Source organism: Macrobrachium nipponense, chromosome 11 (genome assembly GCF_015104395.2).
Source record: "Macrobrachium nipponense isolate FS-2020 chromosome 11, ASM1510439v2, whole genome shotgun sequence".
Taxonomy (NCBI): Eukaryota; Metazoa; Arthropoda; class Malacostraca; order Decapoda; family Palaemonidae; genus Macrobrachium; species Macrobrachium nipponense.
The window spans coordinates 40,711,845-40,739,281 of record NC_061087.1 but is presented as its reverse complement, the minus strand read 5'-3'; the positions used below and the strand labels follow the sequence as shown (position 1 = coordinate 40,739,281).

Sequence of the window (27,437 nt, the reverse complement as noted above, 5' to 3'; positions counted from 1 at the left end):
GAATAAACGGAGCTGGCTCCTGGACTGAAAGCTATATGGTATGAGAGTACGAAAATGCACGAGAGCTGACACAGTCAAATTGTCCAGAATGTAGCTACAGTTACTTGGCTCCATAGAAGAAGAGCAGAATGATATTCCGGGGGTGAACGAGGATGAGACGTCTACGTAAGAAGATCAGCCTCTCATTGGCTACTCGTCAGGGCCATATCCGAATGGGGAGGTAAATGACTGGCCGAAAAGTCGACCTGATTAACTCGGCTGGCTCTCGGTGTGTTCTCTAAACTCTGCTTGGGCCAGTTTACTCCAAACGTCGGCAGGTAATGTACGTGCGAGCCGTACGTGCGATAACTGTGGATGATAAACCCATCAGGGAGTTGCGATAAGCAGTCAGTGTTCTCCATGGAGCGTCAGGGACCCTCGAGAAATGCAGTTGGCGGTAAGTACGATCCACTTTTATGGTCGTTTAACCTGTCCTTAACTTCGTTAGGCTGTTGAATGGAAGCGTCCTATTTATTTCAGTTATCTGTCAAAATGTCTTTATTTTGCTGTGACACAATTTTCCGCTAGGGTTGTCAGCTAGTTTCTGTCATGACAAAGAGTGGCTCTATAATAAGCTGTTTACGTTTATCTTCTTAGGCTCTGATTAGCTTGCTGATGATGTTACATTGTTCGTGTTCTTCCACTACCAGTTTATGAAAGGTCTCATTTTATCGAAGGACTTTCCTGATTAGGGACAATGATTCCTCTGATTCTATTCCCAGACGCGTAAGAAAGATGCAAATTGATTTTTTGTGGTGTCTTTAAAATGATCGTACCGATCAATTGACAGGTGCTGAGAAATGTTTGGCACGGTAGTCAGTTAGGAGATATCTCTGAAACTAATTCATAGCAGTGATCTCTCCAGCGCAATGAAATACCCACACATAAACGAGTGATCTCAAAACTATCGGAGACTTCTCAGTCAAGGTCGACGTGGAACATCTCTAGTCCGTAAAAGGAAAAATCTTCCTATCAGTGGTTATAACGAATTTTAGTTTTCTCCCATCTTTCTCAGCACATCTTTGATGCAGAAAATACATAACTACGCAATTATGTATCATATCAAGACCTCTGATTACAGTTTTTGATGAAGGTCAACTTTTAGTCAAAAGGGTATTTTGTTTATTATGTAATCACTGTTTTCATGAAGGTACATCACAGAAAACAGAACCCTTCGAAAGTGAATGAATATAGACATCTTGAAAAAAAGAAATAAAAAAAAAAAGAACTTTCGTACGCAACACTAAAATCCTCGATGCTTCGGTGCTCGACATTTGAGATATATTTATAAAGACAAGAGAAGGCGAGCGGAGAAGTAGTGCACCAGAAAACGTTCATGCATACACTTGATTGCGACGTTTCAAAGCTCCTGACTTCATTTTCAAGCTATTAAAGAACACAAGATAAAACCGTGAATAAAAAAATACAAACATTAAATTTCAAAGAAGTTAAGGTTGAAATGATATAAAATTTGAAATTAAGTTAAAATTACATCGTAAGAAAAGCACGCAAGGTAAATTATAATAAGCAAAGAACAAAATGATAAACGCATTAAGATGAAAGTATATACAAAATAAACTGTAAACTCGTAAAGAGGGCAACCATATATGTGAGGAGAAGACGGACAAAGAAACGGGGTAAGACTTAGTGGGGGGGGGGGGGGGGGGGAGTGGCTCAAGAGAGGTAACGAAGAATCGAGACAGACTGTTTGTTCAAGGGGTAAACAAGGTGCTTGATGAACGAGGACTCAGTAATGGCCAAAAGTTGTTGGCTAGATGCCCTGCCTATAATCTCAAAGTCCTTCTATTGGATTTCATGTTAGCATTTCTTAGTGTGTTCTCTGATGTTAGAAAACTGAGGAGATGAAAGTTTGTTGCCTCTTCTCCAACTGACAGCATTATGGCTGGCAATCCGGACCTTGAATAACCTTAGTGTAGGTCAGATATAAATTCTCCAACAATATTTTAGCAATAATTGTTATCCATCAAATTTGCTTTGTAAATCCGTTGCAAAATCTTTAAATCATATTTTTCTTCGCCGACACCCTGTACCTGATGTTCCAAAGGTACCTTTCTACGCCAGTTTCCCATTTATTCATTGCAATGCATTTTTCAAAGACCTCAATTAACTTATCTCTAGTCGTTTTCCAGCTTTAAATATTGAAATTTTTCGTCAAACCCTTTAACTACGGGCCCCTTGTTCAAATTTAAAGACCGTTTACATTCACTGATGGATGACCTCTGGTGTGGTTTATAAGTTTACTTGTCCTCGATGTGACCGAGGAATTTATATCGGACCCAAACTAAGGTCACTCAAGGTCCGGATTGACAGTCATGATGCTGTCGGTTACAGAAGAGGCTACAAACTTTCATCTCCTGGGTTATCTAACATCAGAGAACATACTAAGAAATGCAAACATTAAATCCAATAGAAGGAATTTGATATTATAGGCAGGGCATCCAACCACCTTGTGGCCATTACCGAGTCTTTTCTTATTAAGCATCTTGTTCCCCCCTTCAACAGACAGTCTGTCTCCATTCCTCCCTACCTCTCATGAGACAAAAGCCCCCAACCCCCACCCCTAACCCAACACCTACGTCTTTCCCCGTTTCTTTGTCAGTCTTCTCCTCACATATGTGATGGTTGGCCCTCTTTACGAGTTTACAGTTTATTTTATATATATCTTCATCTTGAACTTGAAGTGTATGCCATTTTAACCTTTGCTTATTATGATTTACCTTGCGTATTTTTTGTTTTTGTTTTGTTTTACGATGAAATTTTAACTTAATTTGAAATTGTATATAATCTTGACCTTAACTTCTTTGAAATTAATGTCTGTATATTTATTGATTCACGGTTGTATCTAGTGATCTTTCATAGCTTGATAATGAAGCCTGAAGCTTTGAAACGTCGCAATAAAGTTTATACACGAAAGTTTTCTGGTGCACTACTTCCCCCGCTTCTTGTCTTTTTGATGTTGTGACCAACTGCCACCTTTGACATTTATATATATATATATATATTATATATATATAATATTAATATAATCTAAAATAATATAGATGATATATATATATAATATATATATATATAATATCTATATATATATATATCATATATATATATATACATATATAAACACTCATACACACACACCCATATATATATATATATATATATATATATATATATATATATATATATATATATAATAGTATATATAATTGGGAGAACAGATTTATATCTTATTGGGAATTAAGATATCATCTTGAGAAAGGCGGCTCTGTGATGCGTCGTAACAGAGTAGCATTTCTGAATCCAGTAGTACATGAAACTCACGCGTCAGTTTCTTGTATAGGCTGCCAATTTATCTCGAGAGATATTACATGATGTCAGATAATATATAGTGCATGTCACACATGAAGGGATACAGAATTTGTTCAATGGTCGCCAACTCACACTTAGAAAACGTCCGACATTTGGTAAAAATGACGGAAATTGAAAGCACGACATCAGGCTCTGATTCGTTACCCATTGAACAGTTTTATTGTCTTAGGTCAGTTCTCTTATCGCTCGGATGATAGAGAACCGGGCTTCCTTGTCTTGGTGGGTAATGAGTGATAAGGTTTATATGAGCTACCCCCCTACAGTTTGTTCTAGGACACATGCACTCAAATTCATTCACTTCAGAGCGATATGCTCTTCTTATGAACTTTACCAGGTAGAGACCCCTCTGAAGAAAAATGCTGAGTTTTGAGATGAGGAAAATAGGAATGAACTTTGAAGATCCGGCGACCTCCTTTGATGTCTCTGGATATGTGTGCAGAGGAATGTATAATAGATAAAATATAATGTAATATAATATAATGTTTCGCGAGTTTTACTGAGAGATGTGACAAAAATGCGCAAATCTCTTGGTTGAATATAGAGCTCAGGCGAATCCTCGCTCTTCTGCGCTCTCCTCAAAAACTACTTTGTCAGTTACTCAGGTTAAGGACAGTTGAAGGTTTCAGCTGATCTTTGAAGTGCATTCGTGAGAAAAAGTAAAATCATTCTTGAAGAATGTCCGATTGCTGAAATGCACCAACGAGAAACATAAAATCTTGGATTACAGAAACTTCAAAGTCATATTTCGGAAAGTTGCCCTTGGCATCTTCCAAATCAAAAGAAAAAGATGTGAACATGATAAATAAAAGAAAATTAGAGTAAAATGTTAAATTCCTTGAGTGCAGTTAAATTTCCGATAACTTGATTACTAATTCTTTCTGTTATAGTGATCGAACACAAACTACGAAAAACTAACCGACAAAGACAAGGAATCCGAGAAACTCTTTTTGAACTGTAAAAAATGCTTGCTTCTGATCCTACAATGCGACATGAAGCTGCTAATCTATGTCAGCAAATTTATGCAGATCACCTCTTTGGAACTCTACCGCAGTTTCGTTAATTTCACTGATGACTTAATTCATTATCGTGCAAATGGAAACGAGATGGCTCTAGAGTCAACAAAAGAATTAGCTACTAATTTTAGACCCGATGCAACGAATTGCGGGGCCCAATTAGAAAATTAAAACTCAACGACATGCAAGCTCTCTCTCTCTCTCTCTCTCTCTCTCTCTCTCTCTCTCTCTCTCTCTCTCTCTCTCTCTCTCTCTCTCTCTCTCTCAAAACTCCGTTTTCTTTAAACTGAGACGGCAACATCTTGCACTCAAAAATAAGCTGCTATGGTAAATTTGTCATGATTATTATTGATTTTATTATTATTATTATTATTATTATTATTATTATTATTATTATATTATTATTATGATTATTATTATTAATTATTAATTATTATTATTATTATTATTATTCTTATTATTATTATCATTATTATTTATTATTAGTTATTATTAAATTAAAATATTTTTTATGACTAATATAAAAATTATTTTTCACGTGAAAACTTTCTGTTAATATAACATGCATAACAAGTAGTGAATAATACGTCTTTATTCTTCATTTCATGTTTTCGGTAACGGCTTATTTCTATTGCAATACAGAAAAGACTTCAAACGGCAACCCTGGTGCAGGGCCCCTTAAGGCGCGGGGACCAATTAGTTCAAAGTGGTCAAATAGGCTTAAAAGTAACCCTTTCTCAATTGCAGATGTAGAGTCCATTTTCAGAGGTTAATGAGTCAGGAGGAAAAGGGGACTGTTTGAATATCAGTGCACTGACGTGGTTCCAAATGCAGCAGATGATCCAAAAAAGAACTTTAAAAATCATGTGTCCAGTGTACTAATACTCGATTGAGGTATTCATTCTCTCTCAGAGAGATTCGAACAGTTACAAAGTTTTCATAACACTCGGGGAATTTAAACTAACCTTAAAGATCTTCCTGATAAAAAATAAACTCAAAAAGGTACCAAGAAAAGATTATATTAACGGGTTTGATCTCTTGGCTCTACTGGATACTGCACAAGAATTATTTCCTGTAAATGTCTAGCTTCTAATGGCAGCCGTTAGGTTCATAGACACTAATAAGTTTTTGGGTTGCGTTAACAATAAAGCTTCGATACCTGTTACTGTGGCCACCGGAGTGAAGCTAATCTTTTCTTCGGCAATTTTGTCAATAGAGAACAATCTTGTAAAGAGGAAAGAGGAAAATGTTTTAGGTAGGATAAAGAATGCTTTTCAGCGTCTGTTCATTTGTTCATACTTTTATTAGAGGAAAATTCGTGCCAGCTACAGTTCTTATCATCGTGGGCTTGCGGAATATATTATGCCTCTCAAATTGTTCAGATTCTGTTTTTATTTGAATATCCCGTTTTTGCGTTTGTTTATTATTATTAAATCTTAATTCGCTTTCTTTTGTTTCGTAGTATCATGACTGTGATATACTAATTTGTCAGCATTAGTTAAGTGTCCCTTTTAGTTCCTCGCTGGACGAGTGGTTTTCGCGCTCGGCTGCCAATCCGGTGGTCCGAAGTTCGAATGCCGGTTCGGCCAACGCGGAATCAGAGGAATTTATTTCTGATGATAGAAATTCATTTCTCGATATAGTGTGGTTCGGATCCCACAATAAGCTGTAGGTCCCGTTGCTAGGTGACCAATTGCTTCCTAACCACGTAAAAATATCTAATCCTTCGGGCCAGCCCTAGGAGAGCTGTTAATCAGCTCAGTGGTCTGGTGAAACTATGTATACTTAAGTTAATTGTCCCACTGACACTGATTATAGCGTTATTTGGAAGTCATACATAAACGTGTCATGTAATTTTTTGCAAGCTGTCCAGATACTGTTAAGAAACAATGTGCTATTGTTCAGTGTTTGTTAAAAAAAAAAAAACATTAATTTATTTACAGGAAAAGTAGATGAAAACCAGGTAGGTCTAGAAAAACTACACATCACTTTGTTCCGATTCTGTACCGAAATGAATGCCTCATTTTTGCGTTTTTTTTTTTTTATTTCTTCTTAACTCTATACCATTAATTCACTAGGTTTTCTTTTGTATCATGAATACAGTTAGGTAACTTTGTCAGCATTCATCACCCGGCACAAAGAATTTGATTATAGATTAATTTAGAAGTCACTGCTGGAGTGTAACTTAATATGAAGAGTTACAGCCTCTGCTACTTCTTTCACTGTTCTTCAGAGGCCCTGATACAGATACTATCTAGAACATGGTTCCCAAACTGGGGGAAATTTCTCCCTGGGGGGAAATTTTAAGCTACCAGGGGGGATATAATTGCACTTCCTACTAACTAAAAAAATCCCAGATGGATTTTCTCATGTCTGAGAGAGAGAGAGAGGGAGAATTGTTACTAACCGCTCTCTGTCCTCTTTACTCTGTAACTATATGTTTATCAGTATATTTGTACATTTGAAATATAAATTAGTAAATAGTCACAGTGTGTTTTAATTACTCTTTCCCTCATGTGTTTTCCCTCATACACATGAAGGGGGAAATCTGGATGGTTGAAATGGGTGCAGGGGGATATGGCAGAAAACAGTTTGGGAACCACTGATCTAGAAGATCCACTGCACAATTTTCCTCGGACTTTCTCTCACTCGACCATCCTCCTCCACTCAGTGTTTGTTTGTATCAGTTCCTGAGCATTGCCAGTCCTGTAGCTACTGTCATAATTCTCTCTCTCTCTCTCTCTCTCTCGCTCTCTCTCTCTCTCTCTCTCTCCTAGTTATATTAATGAAGGGATTTGACATCTTGATGTCGTGTTTGAACTGGTTTCTTTAGCTTGTATTTTGTAATAAAATATTTATGCTATATACATACATACATACATACATATATATATATATATATATATATATATATATATATATATATATATATATATATATTATATATAGTATATACTTTTAAGGACGCCGAAGTTCAGCTTGCCCAAGGAGCCATTAACCCTAGGGCTGGCTCTGTTGACTGTTACTGTGTGAGACGAACGAACCTCTGTATTAAAAAGCTCCTTATCACTCGTGATCGACAGCAATCGTTGGAGGGACCAAAGGTTATTTATCGCCATTTACGGCTGACCGCTGTCTCTGCTTACGGCCGTGTAAATCAGCTGAGAACAATCAGTGATGCATCTGCTAGCATTTCTTTCGGTGAAGCTGATTAAGTAAAAGATTAGCTATTTGAAGAAGTCAGTCAATTACAGGATTTAAAGATAATGATAAAAATAGTTCATTATCAGATATCGAAGTTCGTAAGGAGCGTGATAAAAAAAATCACTGCTGTTATAACTGTGACAAAACTTTACATACTGTTGTAACATACGACCCCAATTTCTTTTTTTAGTTTCCTACTTTTATGACAAAAGCATATGGACGGCAAAGCGTTTTATTTGTAATATGCTGTTCTAGAATGAAAATAAATATTGATGTCGAAAGCTGTGTATGAGTCGAAGTTTTTGTCAACATCGTCACGTCACCTGGTGTTTCGAGTACAATTCCGCAAATGTTGTAAAGTGCCTGAAATCTCTCTAAATGCTCGCAACGCTTTTACCAAAGAAAATGCCTGCAACCACTAATGCATACACAATCAACCGCATCCAGAGCTAATGATCCATATATGACATTTCTCTTTAAAATTGATGTAGCATGCAAGAAAAAAAAACTCCAGAGTTGGACTTCATAGTCTGTATTTTACTTCAAAATATCAAGGGAGCCACAAGACTGCTAGAATCTGCGATGCAGAGAGAAAAATAAGGGAACACTGGCAACTCTCGTTACAGCCGTCAGTTGTTAACGCTGTCATGATTGGGGATGCACCTTTCTACTCAAGATATTTCCAAAGAAGGGAATATGCCATTTTTGGCTGTTTGCTTTGAACAAAAATGTCTTAGATAAGAGTAGATTTTTATCTAAATAAATGAATAAAAATAATGTAAAATCACTCAGTGGTGATTGACAACGTACTTGTATTATCAGTATACAGACACTGATTAGCTGTCATTGACTCACTCAGGGGGCGAGTCGGGGCTCGTTTACGAGACAAAACTTGAACCTTGGTCGTTAGTTTCTGAACAAGCCTTTTAAATCTGATTTTCTCTTGGATTTCATTCCCAACAATTTTACAAGCAGTTGTGCATTACTGTCATACTTGGGTCATTTTCAAAAATCCAATACAGTAAGATTTCTGAAAACGTGGCATCGGGTCATAAACTAATTCTGAACAACACGGAATGACGCAGTTCAGACCGGTAACAGAGCACATTCTTTTCCTTTTGGGGAAAGTTGATGTTAACAGAAATACTTAAACCTGGTGATGGTGCGTTGCCCAGAAACTTATAAAAGTCCCAGTTTGACCACCCAGTTCGAAAACAGCATTAGTGACTAGTCGCTGTCTTGTGCAATGCACATACGGAAAACTCCTCAGCGTTTGGGTTCAGCACAAATGAAACGAGGTGATAGAAGCCAATGAGGACACGACAACTACGTTTCAGAGAAACTGATCTTCAGTCTTAAGGTTAATTTTGATCCACAGAGGAAATAGATATCTTGTTACTCTTCAGTGAACTTCCCCAAAAATGGAAAACTATATTTATTACTTGTAATAGTAATCTAATATTGTATTATAATGAAATAAAAGGATAAATCCCGCACCAAGTGAGCTAACACTTAAACATGGAAGAATATTATAGGTGTGATATTTATATTTGGCCAAAATTGAATAAGTAACCAATGGAGCACCTGCCCCTGAAGAAATGTGGGAGTTGTCAGTAGAATCACTTAATAAGCAGGGAATTGTCCTGGAATAGTTGTCATGGAAGATAAACTAGTATGGCTAGAGTTAGCTCTTCAGACAATCCTGAAATCCAACAAATATCAAATTTTGGATGAGTTATGTCCATATCCTGAGGGTCAAACTGAAATTTTGTAAGCGAATACATGAAATGATTTTGGGTAATGAATGACTGTATGAAGAATGAAAGTCCTCCTTGAGGTGTCAAATTTTGTTCGAATGGCTTGCTGTGGAGGTGAAAGTCATCACTTTAATGTATGCAGATCATCGATGCAGAATCTAGCATGTGATCGAGTTACTTGACCGAGTTACCTCGGTGGGATCATGAAGTTGGCAAGCGCATTCAGAAGTTCTGCTTTTCTTTCACGTGTCCTTTGGAATTCTGAGACGTGAATGGTCATAATAGTTAGAACCAATATTGTGGTAAGCACTTACACCTACTGAATTGCCACATTAAAAATGCATCAAAGGACCAAGAAGCCATAACTCCCTGGTCTGTAATCATTTCAGGGCCACAAGAACGTTCAATTCCATTATCTGGTCATTTAAGTATGAAATGAGCTTAGCATATTGTCATGGATGACAATGCTACCAAAAAATTATAGGTAGGGCTATCAATATGAAAATAACATAAGACTACTTTTATTAAGGGAGCGTGAACACGATGATGACATCATTGACTGATCACGTGACCAGGACATGTCTACACGAAGATGTATGAGAGAGAGATTAATATTCTTAGTCTTTTGGTTGTTATTTTCATATTGATACCCCTACCTATAATTTTTTAGTATCATTGACATCCATGACATTTAAGCTACGATACTGTATAAAACACAAGACGATAAAATTTTTAATGATGAATGTACTGCGATGTCATGTAAGGAATGAAAGAATATATTTCATCTTAAGATTTCATATTTATTTAGCTATACATATTTGAGCATTAAGTTATTAAAAATGCATAATTCATTCATAAATAATTAAAATCCTTAAATCATTGGCTTGACAATGTTTAGTGATGAAATTGGGAAACACTACTTTTCTTTGGGTAAAACTGAGGTGTAATGAAAGTTATAACTTTTGAAAGACATATTTCAGGAGAGGTCGGAGCCGAAATGCTCGTTATATGACGTTTTGAGAGACTGACCAACTTGCAACTTTCCAGCCTTGTGACTGGCTGATCAGCAGTAAATCAGAAGCGTCGTAAGGGACGGGGCTGGGGACCAGATGTACGGCTGCTGTGAATTAATTATAGCAGTAGCTGTGGTTTCATAACGAAATGTCCCCACTTCTTAATTTGTCTTGCATGTTTGAGAGGAATCATCTCGTACTTGAAGTTTTCGCTTTTCTAAATGCATGTATTACCTAGGATGTTTTTGCAATCAGATTAAGATGCCAGGATTCGCATGTCAAATCTTTATTTTGACAGAATCATTCCATAGTGTTATGTTTTGGAATACATAAGTGTTTGAGCGAGCTGACTAAATTGAAATATGGAACTGATTTTCTGAGCCTACATACGAATGTTGACGGTGTGAAGGAATAGTGCCTAAACACATAATCTAGCCTTCTTAGTATTTTGTGATCATGGTATCAAGAGGAGAAAAAACTAAGTCTAGAAATTGAAACGCCTCTGTTCATTTAACAGATTCCAGGTTCAGGGGTCCACACTAACCCTCTTATTACTTTTACATCTCACTACTCATACGAGCTGCGTGGCATAAGGCCATCTGAATCTAAACTAACTAACTACCAAGGATAATTCGTTCCAAGTCCTAGTTTAGAATTTGATACGTTCCAGCCTTCTCAGAAACTGCTCCCAGTTGAGGAACTCTTATGGTAGTTGTGGTATGATACCCTTCACCGAATCAGTATTCTCGCATAAGCACAACTTGCTCGATTTCTTTTCTCAACAACATTCCTTTCAGCCTTCCATTCAGTTTCTCTTCCCAAAGTTTCACAGACGCCTTTAAAGGGGAATGAATTCACTCCATTGAATAATTTCTTATCGTGACACCTCCTACAATGAAATGGGCTTCCATATTTCTCCTTACATTTCATTTTTTAGAATAATGTGCAATGAGGTTTTATTGTCCTGGAATACATTTAAAATCTACTTAATAATCTTTACCTGTTAAACACTTGTGACCTCTTATCCAGACATACTTGGGTTTTTGTCCTATTTTTGAAGGATTTTATGGGTTGTAAAATGTTTACGCATTTATTACCGTAACAGTTATGTGATGAATCTCTATACACTTCTCTGCTCCTAGTTTTGCGTCACCTTGAATTATAGCGTTGGAGTTTGCCAATTTCTTTTCTACAAAATATATCCCCAGGTCTACGTTGTAAGTTTCCATCCCTCAGTGAAATTCATCTGCAAATTTATGAAGTAAAAAAAAAAAAAAAAATTTGGACTGTGTTCCTCCCACCTTTTCGAAAGTGTTCACTTCCTTTTGATGCTTATCTCCCTTTAAAACGAATAGCTAATCTAAGTTTTTGTGAACTAAGGGTATCTAAGCATGAGCACAATTTATTCATGTTTGAAGAATTTATAAACCTACTTATCTTTGGAGGAATTTTATGATCTTACTTATTCGGTTTATGGCCCATGTGTCCTGTTTTATTTAGGAAGACGGCGCAGATCATTCTGAAATCCCCCGTAAACAGTCAAGATGTCTGCTTACCATATAACAACAAGCAGTAAAGCATAATATTTATTGGTTTTGCTTTGGCTTCTTATCTACGCGTCACCTCCGAAGTGCTAGTACTAAACACGCGTCCCTTTGAGCTTCCGCCGTGTTTAGTAGTAGCGTCTCGGAGGTGACGCCAAAGTAGCATTTATTTATTCTCCCAGAGTTCAGCAAAGGATCTTTTTTTCAAGCTGAAAACCTTGCAAATCTGTAGGTATAATACGTTACTACTAATAAATAATCCAGTTTTTGGCTCTGTTGCCTCGACCAAATGAATCTAAAAGAATGTTATTCGTTAGTAGCGGTGGATATCTCTCAGGAAAGGAGTCCTCATAATATTTTACTTTGAAAGCACTGGGTAAGTCAGTTACAGCAACATGAATGGTCAAAATCAGCTGCAGTTTACTAAGTTACATCCTTTGGCTGACATAAAGAGGAATCAGCCATGGTGAGCGTGAGGGTGCAACCTCTGAACAGTCTATAAGTTTGTAATACCTTCGACATCATTTTCCTGTATTTTATCCTGTACATTCAAATCATCTCCTTATGTAACAACTTTTACTCCATGTTTTAATAACTTCACTAATCCTTTTTCGTTTTGAACCCATGAATGATTTAGCTGTGTCGCAGATTATTTTTCCATCTTGTAAGATTACCTTCGGACACTTCTGTTAATCACCGAATTCAGTGACTTTTCTAATACTGAGATTGGATGATCTTAGGCGCTTCATTTAGGCCAGTGTCTTTGCCTATTTATGAAGGTTCTCGCCTGCTTTTGTAGAATTTCGTAGAGATATTGCATTCATAACCGTTTTATTGATTGCTTTCATATCATATTTCATTTTCTATAAACTATGTAGAACAAGATTTTCATTAACTGTAATTCTCTAGTTAGAAACTACTGTTTATAACATTTTAGGAATTACCCACGATAAGATCAAAGGGAACAGATGATAACGAAGACACAAGAATTGTTAGCGAATTCATGTTTTTCTTTGGGGAAATTCCCAGACTGTCATAATAAGCAACCGAATTTGGTGAATGGCAATGAAATGGTTTAATCATTTCCTTACAAGGAAGCTAATACAGTAAAATTACTCCGGTTAAACTGAAATAACATGCTAAAGATTTCGATGGCCCAGTTACTATAATAAGATTCTTGACTAAAATGCATGATTTCAACAAATATTTTCTGATGTGGAACCTTCTTCGAAGTAAGTTTTTGGTGGTTACTCGATCACGACGTGGTGCAATCGGGCAATGGGTAGACTTGCCTCAGCCAAGACCAAGGTGATGTACTGCCAGACCGACCACTCAGACTCTTGTCAGTGGAACGCAGCAAACGAAGCAAATGCTCGGCAACTTCTTCCTGCTGGCCTTTTCTGTATCCATTGCTGCCCTACGAAAGCTGAAATGGCCTCAACTCTTCCTGGACCACGAACAACATCCTAACGGAATTTTTAGGCTTATCGGTGTGCAGTGCAACCACAGGGCATAAATGGCCATATTATTTTAACACAGGAACTTCGACAGTATTGTGACCCATACTCGGTTTTTTTCCAACAGGCGTTTGCGTATGGTAACACTGCGTCCCGGGCTTTAGATAGTTACATTCAGCTTGCATTCAACAATAATAATAATATCCTATTTCGAATATTAACGGTGTAATTCGCATCCAGTAAATTATTAAAACACTTTTCAGTTGCAAATGGACACCCAGATATCCTTGTATGTACCTAATACTTTCACATAGAGTAACTAACTAAAGCCCGGGACGCAGTGTTACCATATGCAAACATCACAGGCGGGTGGACAGATGGAAGAAAACAGAGTATAGTGCCAAGGGAAATACAGTTACAAAATGAAAAAGAAAACTGGAATTCAAACAAGTTTTACACATCACCAGTGACTTATTTTTTTAAGTTCCTTCTTGTCTTTAGCAAGATGTCAGTCGGGAATTTTAGACAGGTTGTCAATGCTCCTGCATTGCAATTAAAAGAAAAAAAATCGAAGCATTGATGTTTCCGTTGTAGGCCCTTCCTATGAATGGCGGATTTTCAGTGCAACGTTGTTTTCAACTCTCTATAAAGGAAAATTGGAATTTAAATGCTTTATTTCAGTTAACAATCGCAAATGATTACAGCACAGAAATGTAATGTTATTCTGTCACCGACAGAGTCACGTGATTGTTATAGAAGAAAATATAAGAAGTGATTGCCACCGTTTCATTTGTAAGCAACAGAGATTTTTTTGTTTTGTATAAGGAGGTCAGGAACACTGGCTTGATTTAAAGAGTGCGCCAGGAAAAAAAACATTTAAATTTGCTCCTAAGGCCTGTCCACACTAGGAAACATCGTTTGCAAACATTGTTTGCGAACAATTTTGACCGTATATTTGTTTCCCATCCAGAATGAAAAACATTTAGTGTTATAATGTATGTATATGTTTCTATATACAGAAGTATACATGCATATATACACATGTAGATTGTATGTATGTTTATATATTTAATCTATGTGTGTATGCATGTCTGTGTATGTGTATATACAGGGTGTAACGCAAGTTGCCGTAAATATTGTGGGAAATGAAAGAATCGTTATATCCTTCTATCGCTGCTTTCCTACGATAGAGGGTGGTAAAGGGAAGTCGGTGCATCCTGGGATGTTTGGGAGTTGGGGGGAAGATGGAGCGACTAGGCCGATGTGAATAAATTACCTCCCAATCAAATGTATTATTTAGATTTTAAAGGAAAAAAATGCACGTATCATTGAATCCCTATTCCTCCCAATAAATGGTATTTATAGGACACCGATAAAGGAAAGGCAAAGAAAAGAAGCCTAATTGAATCTCCCCGCAATCAAAAGTAGGCTTTTTCTTTCTCTTATCCCTCCTCCTCGAGTGCATTAAAATAGCCAAGTAAATTACAGAAGCTACTGCACCGACAAGTATCCTGACAAAAACTAAGGTCTGGACAGGAAACATTTGTTTCCTAGTGTGGACGGGCCTTTACATCGTTTCATCTTTTTAGCAGAACGGAATTAGCTCGGTAGCTAGCCTTTTCCTCGAAGCCTATTCCTTGTGTATTTTTTCTTTATCTTTTTCTTTTAATGTGCTTACCTCCAGTGAGAGCTTTAAAATGTTCCCATTAGAGCTTCTCTAGTAAGTGTCTGTTGGTGCATAATCAGAAGATGAAGAGCTTTGTTGGCATCAGTAGTTATTAGTCTAATGATTGGCACCAAGATTTTTTTTAAAAATCTTTAATCTGTTTCAATGCCCTTTCCTTTTTTCAATTCATAAAAGGCGCTCTGGTGAAATTCAGTTCTAAAATCCCAACAAGACAACATCAACTTATTATATACTTTGTAGTTCGACTGTCAGCCTGGAATGTGTTTGTTATGGAAAACCCTGGACAAATTCTAGTAACGAAAGAAAAATAAATTTTTAGTTTCCTTCAGCGTTCGGAATTTCTCGATATTTTCATGCATCTTACAGCTTCTTCTTTCCATTATCCCTACATAAAGGGTTTAGTTGCCTGATGCGCCTTTCGTTACAGTAAGACTGCAAGGCAGCAGCTGTTCTTTTAGTCGCCTTATACGACACGCTGGACCTATAGTGGTAGTATTCTTACACCCCTACCACAAGGTGCTTTCATGCAGGTTACAACCATCATTCGTAAATGTTTAAGTATAAATATTCCTTGCATTTTTTCATTTATTTATTCATTCATTTTTGTTTCAGACTGGCAGTGGTCAGCAGCTCACAAGGACCCCGTTCCCCTGCAAGAATTGAGCCAAGACTTCATCAGTAACACCATTCAGGGCATAACTAAAGAAAATTTCCTCGAACATAAGGTACTTCGACATTCGACCTGCTTCTACGAGCATTTCGTAGATGGCATTTGTAACCAGTGGTTAAGATAAATTTTAGAAATAATTGGAAGGAAGTTTTAAATTTGGCGTTGGAGGTACGAGCAGTAAATTAAACGTTTTTTGTGCGACAAGGAGAGAACCACATCGTCACATCTTTACCGTGTATTCATGATAATGATCATACAATCGACCATCCTAGGTAATAGACACATCCTGGAAATTCACTTACAACTCAGCAAGGCTTTAAATTCAAATATTTTGCCACGTACTTTGCAGTTGAAATAATCCTCTCTCTCTCTCGTTCTCTCTCCTCTCCTCTCCTCATCATCTCTCTCCAGGTCTCTCATCTCCCGTCCTCATCGTCCTCCCCTCCTCTCATCTCTCGCTCTCTCTCCTCTCTCTCTCTCTCTCTCTCTCCTCTATATATATATATATATATATATATATATATATATGTTTTATATATATATGTATATATAAATATATATATATATATATATATATATACATATATGTATTAATACATATATTTATATATATATGATATATATATATATATGTATATATATATATTATATATACATATATGTATTATACATAATAATATAACATAGTACTATGCGCGGTGCTGATGTATCAATGACATATATCTATATATAGATATATATATATATATAAAAAAATATATTATTTAATATATATATATTAACACACATATTTGAGGGCTAAAATACAGAGGCGTGGAGACTTGGTTAGCCTATCTCTCATCTCAAATATAAAATTGCAAAATCTTAAACTTCTAAGGAAATAAGAGTTATCTAATAAACTTAGCTTGAATGATACTATTCTCTCGTATGTTGTCATCGCTATAAGGTTTATACTCTGGAAATTATAACAACATGTAAGCCTTGTCAAGGAGGAATCAAATTCAGATCATATAATAAGTAGACCAGAGAACATAAACATAACTATCTCTATCTATCAATCTATATATATATATATATATATATATATATATATATATATATTATATATATATATATATACGACTGGTAAAAATGTTCTGTTACAACAGAATTCCATCCAATAAAAGGAGCTCATGAAAACACCAAAATACAGAGAGAAAAAAATCCTATATTTCAGAGACTGCTGTCTCCCTCTTCAGGTAGATACAGAAAAGGTGGTATTTATACCTAGAGGTCCATCCACATTAATGAATTCCTTTCAAAAATAAACCCATTAGTGCCCAGCATCAAATTTAAAGTTGAATAGGAAACAAACAACAAAATTCCTTTTCTTGATATTTTAATAATCAGAGACAAAACAGAATACAAATTTACCATATACAGAAAACCAACGTTCTCACTTTCATACATTCACTACTTCAGCTATCATGACATTCCTATCAAGATAGGTGTAGCCAGCAACTTATTCTTAAGAGCCTTACGAATTTGTTCCCCAGATTTCCTGGAACAAGAATTTGAACTAATTCTTAAGCAGCTTTCGTCTTTAAGGTATCCTGACCATATAACTGAGAAAGCAATTCACAAAGCAAACGTAATTTTCTACTGACCCCCTCAAGACATGAGCAGAGACACACCCAACAATAAAATAAAAATTACACACCTGGACAGGATTAAGACAGTGACCCAGACCCTCGGAAAATCTAATCCTTTTGCATTTACTTACCCAAACACCTTAGCCAAATCCCTGATTAACGTCCAACAAAAGACATCCCCAAGGACACAGGAGTTTACGAAATCCCATGCCTGGACTGTGACCAATCTTACATTGGATTTGCAGGAAAATCACTTCCCCACAGATTAATACAACATAAACGGTCAGTTAGGTATGGACAACAGAACTCAGCTATTTTCAACCATATAAATGAACATAACCATAGAAGAAACTGGAATTTGTCATGTATAATCTATAGCAGCAACTGCTGGTACAAGAGTCAAATGATGGAATCAGCCTTGATTAAACAGAAGCAGCAGATGTCATCGACAAGGTTTTCATTCAACCAATGCTTAAGAAGTTATTAAAGGAAGATTATCAGTGGGAGTGACCTAAATTGGCTTACTTGTGGATGGACCTCTAGGTATAAATACCACCTTTCCTGTAACTTTTGTCATTCATCTACCTGAAGAGGGAGACAGCAGTCTCTAGAATATAGTATTTTTTTCTCTCTGTATTTTGGTGTTTTTATGGGCTCCTTTTATTAGAATATATATATATATATATATATATTATATATATATATATATATATAAATATATAGTCAGGGATTTACTATATGGAACATTTCCTTTTCTTTCAGGCAAAGCTAAAGCAAATGGGGAGTCTTCTCAGGGTGTCCCTACCACTGCGAGTGAGGACAGCTCTTTTGAGGAAGGTCGCATCAAAGCAGCTAGTTATCACTTCTCACCAATTATCCTCATTCATTCTGTTATATCTTGCGGCAGATGTTAGGCATATATCTCTAAGTGCTTTTAAAAGTGACAAAAGGTACATACACCTAGAGGAGGAAGAAAGTGATATCTTGCGTAACGAACTTGGAGGGAATTTCCAGTTCAGCATGGAAGTACTGGAGCTAGATGGCGTGTCATTAGAGGAATCCCTATTCGTTGAACTTTTGCAAAGATCTCCTCACCTACATTCTGTACGTGTTTCAGGAGCGAACTGCCTGCACATACTCCAGTACTTAAAAATTCATCCCATTCCATTACGTTCACTCTTCCTCGACAACTGTACTGTTACAGACGAAGACGTTGTCAAAGGAATTCTTGGCTATGATACAGATCTCGAGGACGACCTCACCTGTCCTGAACGCGATACTGGTCACTCAAAAAATATCAAATATCCTTCCGATTCATTAGTTTCACTGACTGTCCTTTCACCATTCCTTACGGTGTTTGGAGCTATGGCTTTACTTCACCATCTTAAAAACTTAGGCCATTTACAGTACAACTCTTGGAACACATCTGCTGGTGACTCTCTTCCTTTACTACAGCAATTTATTCCAGTTAACTCAACATTTTCGCTGAACTCCATGAGTTTGTTTCGACCAAAAGAGGAAGATATCACCAGCCTCAGAGAGATGTGTCCAGGCTTGAGTAAATTAATGATTGAGTGTTATGACCCAGTGCTAAAGTCCCTTGAGCTTCTTTCACAGTTTGAAAATCTCTCAGTTCTTCACATGAGACTTATCACAGAGGAACTCATTCTTTCATCAGTAAGTGCACTAGGACACAGACTTTTAGAGCTTCATATTGAATTCGACGAATTTACTTACCAACCATTGGCATCAGATACCTTACATGGCATAACAAAAAGTTGTCCAAACTTGCAAAAGTTCTTAATGAGGAATTTCAGTATTGAGGTTAGCGGTCGCAAATGTCTCCCATCCTCATCTTCAATAAGATTTCCAGCACTGATGCACCTAACATTTTCTCATGCAAGATTACATCCTCAAATTTTAGAACAATTGCTTAAAGGTAATAATGTCTTACAAAGTCTAACTCTGTCTGTCAATCAGGATGCATTAACAGACCAGGTCTTGGAATCCTTATGCAAAAATAATGATTTCAGAAGTTTAACTTCTGTCTCATTTGGGGCTGGCATGCTCTCTTCTGCAGCCATTACATTGCTCGTGTCCCTCCCAGCACTAAGAAGTCTCTCCATTGTCTTAGCGAACTTTCCAAACATATCTGATGCGACATTCAGTCGCCTTAAGAAGGTCTTTATCAAGAGAAATTATCTTTGTATGCTTAAAAATGTAGCAGAGATCGATCTATGAGACAGGCTTTGTACTTTTCTAGAATACCAGTATCATAATTTTGCACCCACGCAAAAAGTTCTGCTACTTATGTCAAGGACAATTTCTTATTTATTTGTGAAATAGCACCCGTGCACAAAATATTTGACTTTGTCTGCTTTTATAAAAAGTGTGTTCCTCATAAAACCAAACTGATATTCAACCACATTTCTTGACCTGGGATATATCTACTTCTCGGGAAATCATGTTCATAATCTGAGGAAAGTCCAAAGCACATAATAATATTTGTTGATATGGATTTATTTATTTTGACGCTGGAAAAGATACTAGTATGATAATGAAAATTTACGATAATGACTATTTACACTTCACCAGTCTCAGTTTTAATATTATTTATAACAATAAATGTACAAACGCCATAAATATTTAGAATATATGTACACATCACATAAACACACAAGTGAAATTGATTTATCCTTTCTTCAGTTGGTAAGTGAAGACTCGCATAGTGCTTCAACGTTTAACTACTAATAAACATTTAATCTTATTATAGAAAGTTTTTTTTATCAACATTTCTAAAATATTGTCAGGCTGTGGATTTGTACTCTTAGTTCCTTTTTCTTTTGAGATACGATATCTAAAATCACCTCCTTTCTTTTTCTCAACACCCCAGGAGCACTTCAAAACGTTATGATACGTCTTTCTCTAATATAGGAGTAAGAACTTTTAGGTGTCACTCTATTTTTACCCATTCATCAGACTTTATATATTTTTAATGGAATAAAACTTTACTGAAATGTTTATTCTGGGATGTGCCACAACGACTTAATAAGTGAAGCAAATTAACAGGGGGGTTTTAGTAATCAAACACAGGCAAGAAGGACTTTAGGGAAAGCCAGTGAAAGGTTGAAAGAAAGAGCTAGGATATTCTGGTGTGAGAGAGAAAAGAAGGTTAGACTCACTATTAGCTTTAGCTTTTATTGCCCAAATAGATGCTAAAAGTCAAAACAGTAGCTACTGACCAAGCTTCATCGTCTGAAAAGGAAATGGAGTATTTTGAGTTGTTAGAAGCAGGAGTTTAATGACTAGCTTGTTGAAAGAAGGCCTTTGTTGGTTATTTGTGATGACAAGCATCACCAAAATCAATATGGTTTTATGTTGTTATACAAATGGTGCCTTGGAACTAGAGACTCAACCAACATGAATTTTACCATAGCATGACGTTTACAGATTGTTACTTCTTGTATCTGTAATTAACCATCTAGAATTCTGATGATGTAAAAATGCATCGTCAATCACCAAATCTTGAGAGTTCCTTTGGCTTCTGCAAGGTCAGGATTCCTGAGTTCCCAGATAACCCTTGGAAGAGACAGGTTCATTAGAGTCATAAGGCAATGATACACACATGTCCTGCAATCAAGTGATTTATTCTATGGATTAATCTTGCTTCCGATGCAGTGAGGAGGACGGAATGTAGTTAATGGTAGGCAGCTCATGTGTAGGACCAAGAACGAATGCCACACGTTAAGCATACTAGTGGAGGCTGCTCTGTGATTGGTTGGTGATTAAACTTGGTTTGACATTTTTTCTCTGCAGGGGTCATTTTCTTGCTGTAAAGTCGAGTGGTGAGTTGTTCCTGTGATTGATTCCTCATTAACGGCCCCTATTACAATGAATGAGCTTGGATTCAGGGTCTGGGAACACCACAATGGTAGTATTTGTCAGTGTGTCTTTATTTTTGCTGTAAAGGTATTCATTGGACAGGTCTAATTGAGAATGTTGGTATTTACGCTGAGGGCATAGTTAAGTGGGACCATAGTATGTCTGATGTTGAGTAGATGGTAATAATTTACCATCCTCATAAATTCTTGTAGTCTTGTTATTATTGTTGGGGTTGGATACATCATGATGGTTATTACCTTGAAGGGTAAATGTTGGACTCAATTCAGTGAGACTTAGTGATCCAGGAACTCACCAGGGTAGTAATGATGATGTACTTGTTGGGGCAGACTGTTCTTCACAGTTCTTGGAGAAAATGGAGATGCCGGCAATGCAGTGTAGTGAACACAGAACGGGAGGTCCTTGAGGATGCTCTCTATCAGGCACTGAAAGATTATCCCTGAGTTCCGGAGGCTGAACATCAAGTAGTTGAAGGTGTATGAACTGAATAGTGAGATGATTTCTGTTAGAATTTCTTCTTTGTGTATAGGGACTTGGAGTAACACATCACAAGGCATGTCCAGAGGATGAGGTGCCTGTATTCTGCAGGAACACCAGGTGCCATATGGTTTCTTTAGCATGTGCATTGGGGATACCTAAAGGTTGTAGGCCTACTAGCAAAGGCCCATCCTTTTCATCTCCTTGAAGACCTTTTTCATGACAGCAGTTTGTATGAGGCAGGCTGCTGAACTTATAATGGACAGGGGAGTCTTTGTATTTTGATGTTAGGCATGCTGTACTTTATAGGGATGCCAAGCACCTGTTTCAGTTAGGGTTGGATAATGTCAAGAAACTCTGCAAAAAATGATTGTAGATCATGATACATACTGCAGATATGGGCAGTTGCCTGAGGTCGGAGGAAGCTAGGTCCAGGAGGCAGAGGTGTGCGATGTCAACGAGTAGCCTGTAGTGCCCGAGGATATTAGTGCTGCGCAAAGGCATTTGGATGTTAACAATGAAGTCTCACTCTACTTTGTTTCCTATGAGGTGGAGGGTAAGCCGTAAGTGTCTGTATGTTGGTTGATAGTAAGTGTAGCTTGGTGTCTTGCAGGCAGTGTCGATCTACGTTTAGCTCCAGCAGTATACTAGGACTGAAAGGGCACCTTATCCACAGAGTACCTCCAAAACCAATGTTTCCTTGAGTGACCAGTGACCACCTTGCTTGTTGCACTAGCGCGCATTTCTTGGCTGCCTTCAAGGCTTTATTCAGCTAAGATACCGCCACAGAAAGGTACAGCAGTCAACAGAGTAGGGTACACTGGGAACATCAAAAGCAAACAAATACAACACAAATAACAGAAAGAAAACAACTATTCGCTAACGAAAAACACAATGCAGCTAAACATTCAAACAGGTCATTATGACAAATGCCAATTCACCACATTCACCCCAGCTTTAATAACATTGTTATACCCTATGAAATATCAATATTTTACAGAAATATCAAACATATTCTTACAAAAATACGATTATAGTGCCGTATTACAAGTTTCATTAAGCACAGGAAAATTAATCATAGGTCAGACAATCTACAGGACAACGTATGCGTTGTGAACATGTAAGGACATCTGACAACTTATCACCATTATTAGAAGTTGTAGCATTATCATTGATAGACTGTTCTAGATCCTGTGTTTTAGAAGCATCGTCTTTATTGACAGTTTCAACCTCATCCACAGGTAAATAGATATAAGTGTTTTCAGCAAGCCGTGTCTAGCCGGTCTCCGGTGTTGATGGCACAATGTGAGGATATCGTGCTAAATCACTGATAGCCACAGTATTTTCATGTCCGTCTTTAAGCCCCACAGCCTGGGGATATATACGATCACCTATAGCTTCGGTGCAGTGCACGGATATTGTAGATAAACAATCAAGATTTGTCGCCATACAGTTTGAACGAATTTTGCTGGAAAAATTTTCCTAGTTCCATATATCACTATTGACAACTTTTCATATCACCCTATAAGAATGTGAGTAAGCTGAGAAGTGCTCCGTCCTGCTCGAGGTGGTATGGGGGAATGTCATCACAAATCCCCATCCAAGGATGGGTCGTAAATATTTTACAATAAATATGCTAAGAATTTGTTCCCCGTTTTGTTTCTTATCTTTTATATTGTTTGAGCTGTAATTTCAATTTGACAAAATAAAATAAAAAAATATATGAAAGAACACTTATCTTTGTAAAATAAGCATATTTTTTACAACTGTCAGGGAAAAGAGGCCTGCAAGGGGAATGAAATATTCACTTGCAACTTCCCATGGAAGGTACAGAAATGTTTTTATAATTTTTTCTTATACCAAGTGAATATACATATCTTCGTCTTTCCACTGATGAGTTTATTTTTTTTTAGTTTTTCTTTTAAATTGGCCATCCTTAAATTTATTCCAGTCATGGGTGTGTGCATTAGTGTATAATAGCCCAGATTGTGGGGGTTAAATCTAGCTTGTGCGTATGAAGGGTTCGCTTCTAGTAGTTCAGCTTCCTCAATGAGAGGATCTTCCTTTCTATGCACGTCTTCTCAGAAGAGCAGTTCCCGGTTCACACAACCATGTGGGAAGACTCATTCCTTAGGAAGCCTTTCGCTGAAACACGAACATTCTCTCATGGGGGGTTCGACCAGTAGGAGTGGAAAACAGGGTGCGAATCGAATGCCATGCATCATCAAGAACCGTTTCTGTCGAAGAGTGGCAAGGCGATGTCGAGAAACAATTTCGTTCACAGACTGCATAAAAACCTTATTCTGTTTTGTGATGGAGTCACTGTAAGTAGATCAATCAGATATGAGCTCAAAGTTCTCAGGCGATAATGCATTTGCAAGCATACCCACAGAAGCATCGTTAGTTTCTTCAGTAGCATTTTTGTATCGTGAAAAGATGAACAGCCAATGCTTGAAGACTCAAGCAGCATGTGCGGACATAGGTGGAATATTGAGACGTTCTGGCCGAAGAGCTAATTTCATTCTGCAGTCAAATATGCAAGTTGTCTTCGCTGAATAAATTGTAATTAACACCACAGAGAGTTACAGCAATCAACAGAGTAGGGTACACTGGGAATGTCAAAAGTAAATAAATACAACACAAGCAACAGAAAGAAAACAACCATTCGCTAACGACAAACACAATGCAACTAAACATTCAAACAGGTCATTATGACAAATACCAATTTACCACATATATGGTATATACAGAGCACTGGTGGGAGTCAGTGCTGTTTTTGCCACAACTTGATTGGGTGCTTCTACATGGCATAGTCTGTGTGCCATTGTCTTGGTTCTGGTTGTTGTCATTTTTAGTTTTGCAGATGGTGTGGGCCGTATTTTGTAAAGTCATGGAGGTCTTCAGCAACTCGCAGGCTTTCCTTAATAGCTCTGCCTTGGAGTTGTGTTTGGTATTGAGAGGAGTGACTTGCATGTTTGCTGGTAAATTGTGTAACCCTATTTCCTTTGCCAAGTTAACCCTCTTCATTTTCCCAACTATTTTGAGTTCTGGCAATATCTGAAGGGATTCCAGTTTATTCCAGGATGCCCTCTCTATAAAGTTTCCCAGTTATGTGTTCAGCAGGTCAAGGGATCATCTTGTGCAAATGGGTGGAAGTAGGGAGAATTTTCCTATTAAGGGCTTGTGTAGGTCCTGTACTCGATCCTCTTGCCTAGCATGTTCAGCCAACATGTGGTGCAAGGAAGAAGCCTTCTGGGATCACTTCAAGACCATGATCCACCATAGATATAGAGTGGTGAGATTGGACAGCCTATGACAGCCAAACTAGTTTGTGACGTGCACTGCCTGGTGCCATCACTATGTGTTAATTATTATGTAAAAAATGACGCAACCCATACAATCTAATGGAAAACCCTGTACTCTTTAGAAGATGTTTCCTCAGCTGTCCTTCAAGACTGTCAAATCAATTATGCACCATTTACTAATTACAATATGTATTGTATACAGAAATTAAAATATTAAAATTTTGCTGGTATGTATAAATAAAGTTTTGCAGATATGGAGACATTACAATTTTATGATCATGCTGCATTGACAGCCAATTTTCTCAGCAGTCTTCAAAGATTGATAAATGATCCTTGAAGCATTTACCAAGGACAATGTGTACTATATGTAGAAATAAAACTATTTATTCTATCTTCTGTAGTTTTTATACACTTTAGCAATAAACTTGACCAATTTGCCAATGTTATGCACCTTTCCTACCAATAAATTTATAGTTTTACTCTCTAGGGGCAGAACTAATTATTATTATTCTTTATTCATGGGTGAAACTGACAGGCAGTAAAATTTGATAACAGTATGCTAAAATGATTGTCATCTCTAATCCTGCCATCCCATATAAGCTTCATCCAAGGGCATAATAATTATATTAATAATAGCCTAGGTATAATAGCTTGATACCAAACGGCCAATATTCGATAATCTGTACAAACATATTGCTGGATTTTAAAATTTACTGTATCTGATGCTATTAATAGGGATACAATTAATATTGAAGTTTGCAGGGCTGTATAAATCTTGCCGTTGCCAGTACTGATGTATATACCGGCTTGCCCCCCACTGGTTACTTATTAGACTGCATCTGCTTTGATAGCCACGTTGTGCCTATTAACATGTTCTGGACTTCTTGCTGCAATATGTGTGATCCATAGTTTGGCTCTAAATCCCTTCTGCAGTTTCTAAACCAAGTAAGGTATCAGTCTTGCTCTTAGTTCTTGTCAGGAAATACTAAACACAAAATTGACACAACTCAGTCCTGAATCTCACGTGTCACATATAAGGCATATTTGAAATCTGAGGCTACTCACAGACCTCCTAAGAGCAAATATTTATTTGATTACAGTATAAATGTAATTACAATCTGCATTAATTCATATTCATACAGTTGTGATGCAGGGGAGAGCATACTGTATGGACTTTACAGAACCAGATCAAAGCATCTCAACCATAACATAGAAGCTATTTGTATATCTTCAAGATCAATTATTACTAGGCTTTCCTAAGCTAAGGTTAGGCTATGGTAGGCTACCCTTGGGTATTTTATGATCTATCCTGGAAGACTAGCTAATTGGTAAAGTTTACTTCTAAAGCTATAATGATGTATGAATTTGAAGTATCCTTTAGGGTAAAAGATAATGGTAAAATTGAAGAATAGCCTACTACCTTTAACAGTTCTGGCAGAACAAATTCAGCTGAGTCTTCTGTATACAAGGAGGTTTGAGAACTTATTAATAATGTAGCAAATAATAGTTAATGTGACCAGAGTCCCGCTTTTAGGCAGGACAGTCCCGCTTTTTCAACGTCTGTCCCGCTGTTTTTAAAGTTAGCAAAGTGTCTTGCTTTTTTTACTTTTGTGAGTTTTGTCCCGCTATTTTCATGTTTGTCCCGCTTTTTGTGCTACAAAACCAAAACCGTCCCTATTTTAATGGAATACTTCGTTTAATTTTGCCATTTCACCGGCTGGTAACTTCTATCGTCTTCTCCGACTGCTACGATACACAAAGAAGTGAATTAAAAGAATATTATAGACTGTAGTGTATAAAGTGCAGCTGTTGATGTCGGCAAAATAAAGGGCCGAGAAAGTCACCAAGGTACGATGGTAGTGTGCGTGTATGTGTGTATTTATATATATATATATATATATATATATCTATATATATATAATATTTTAGATATATATATATATATATATGTGTGTGTGTGTGTGTGTGTGTGTGTGTGTGTGTATGTGTGTCTGTGTGTGTGTATATATATGAAATGTCCCGCTTTCACAGATAAATTAATCTGGTCATAATAATAGTGTAACACTTCATTAACACTTAAAACTGCAGCAGGCTTAAAGCTAGGCCGCATGATACTATGTACAGTGTAGCACTAGTAGTAGGGAAAATTGTCAGACTTAACCATGGTTATATGGACTGACAGTAACCATACATGCAAATTTATTAGGCTATATGAATTTAATGTCAAATAGGCTTTAATAAAAAGCTTATTATAACATTCATTATTCTATTAGCTCAAAATCAGGCGTGCAGTTGACTGCAAGTCGACTGTGACCCAACAAATTTGATTCCATGTTTTTTTGTGATCTTGTTT

At 37.0% G+C, this 27,437-nt stretch overlaps 1 protein-coding gene across 2 annotated transcripts; it reads left to right on the top strand.

The window, feature by feature from the left end:
- The first annotated feature begins 281 nt into the window (after nt 1-281).
- On the top strand, nt 282-25,477 carry LOC135205476 (uncharacterized). 2 transcript variants are annotated; one of them, XM_064236177.1, is made up of 3 exons: nt 282-436; nt 15,714-15,826; nt 18,165-25,477. In XM_064236177.1, exons 1-3 carry the CDS (start codon nt 355-357, stop codon nt 19,641-19,643), a joined length of 1,674 nt encoding a protein of 557 aa, XP_064092247.1. In that variant the 5' UTR covers nt 282-354; the 3' UTR covers nt 19,644-25,477. The 2 variants fall into 2 exon arrangements, with proteins under 2 accessions (XP_064092247.1, XP_064092256.1); XM_064236186.1 differs by lacking the exons at nt 282-436; nt 15,714-15,826 and adding an exon at nt 15,836-16,043.
- Nucleotides 25,478-27,437: the final 1,960 nt, after the last annotated feature.

Excerpts from the sequence above, each read along its gene's own strand:
- LOC135205476 (XM_064236177.1), top strand. The coding sequence starts at position 355 with ATGATAAACCCATCAGGGAGTTGCGATAAGCAGTCAGTGTTCTCCATG. Across the intron at positions 437-15,713 it reads CTCGAGAAATGCAGTTGGCG|ACTGGCAGTGGTCAGCAGCT; the intron begins GTAAGTACGATC and ends TTTTTGTTTCAG. Across the intron at positions 15,827-18,164 it reads AAAATTTCCTCGAACATAAG|GCAAAGCTAAAGCAAATGGG; the intron begins GTACTTCGACAT and ends CTTTTCTTTCAG.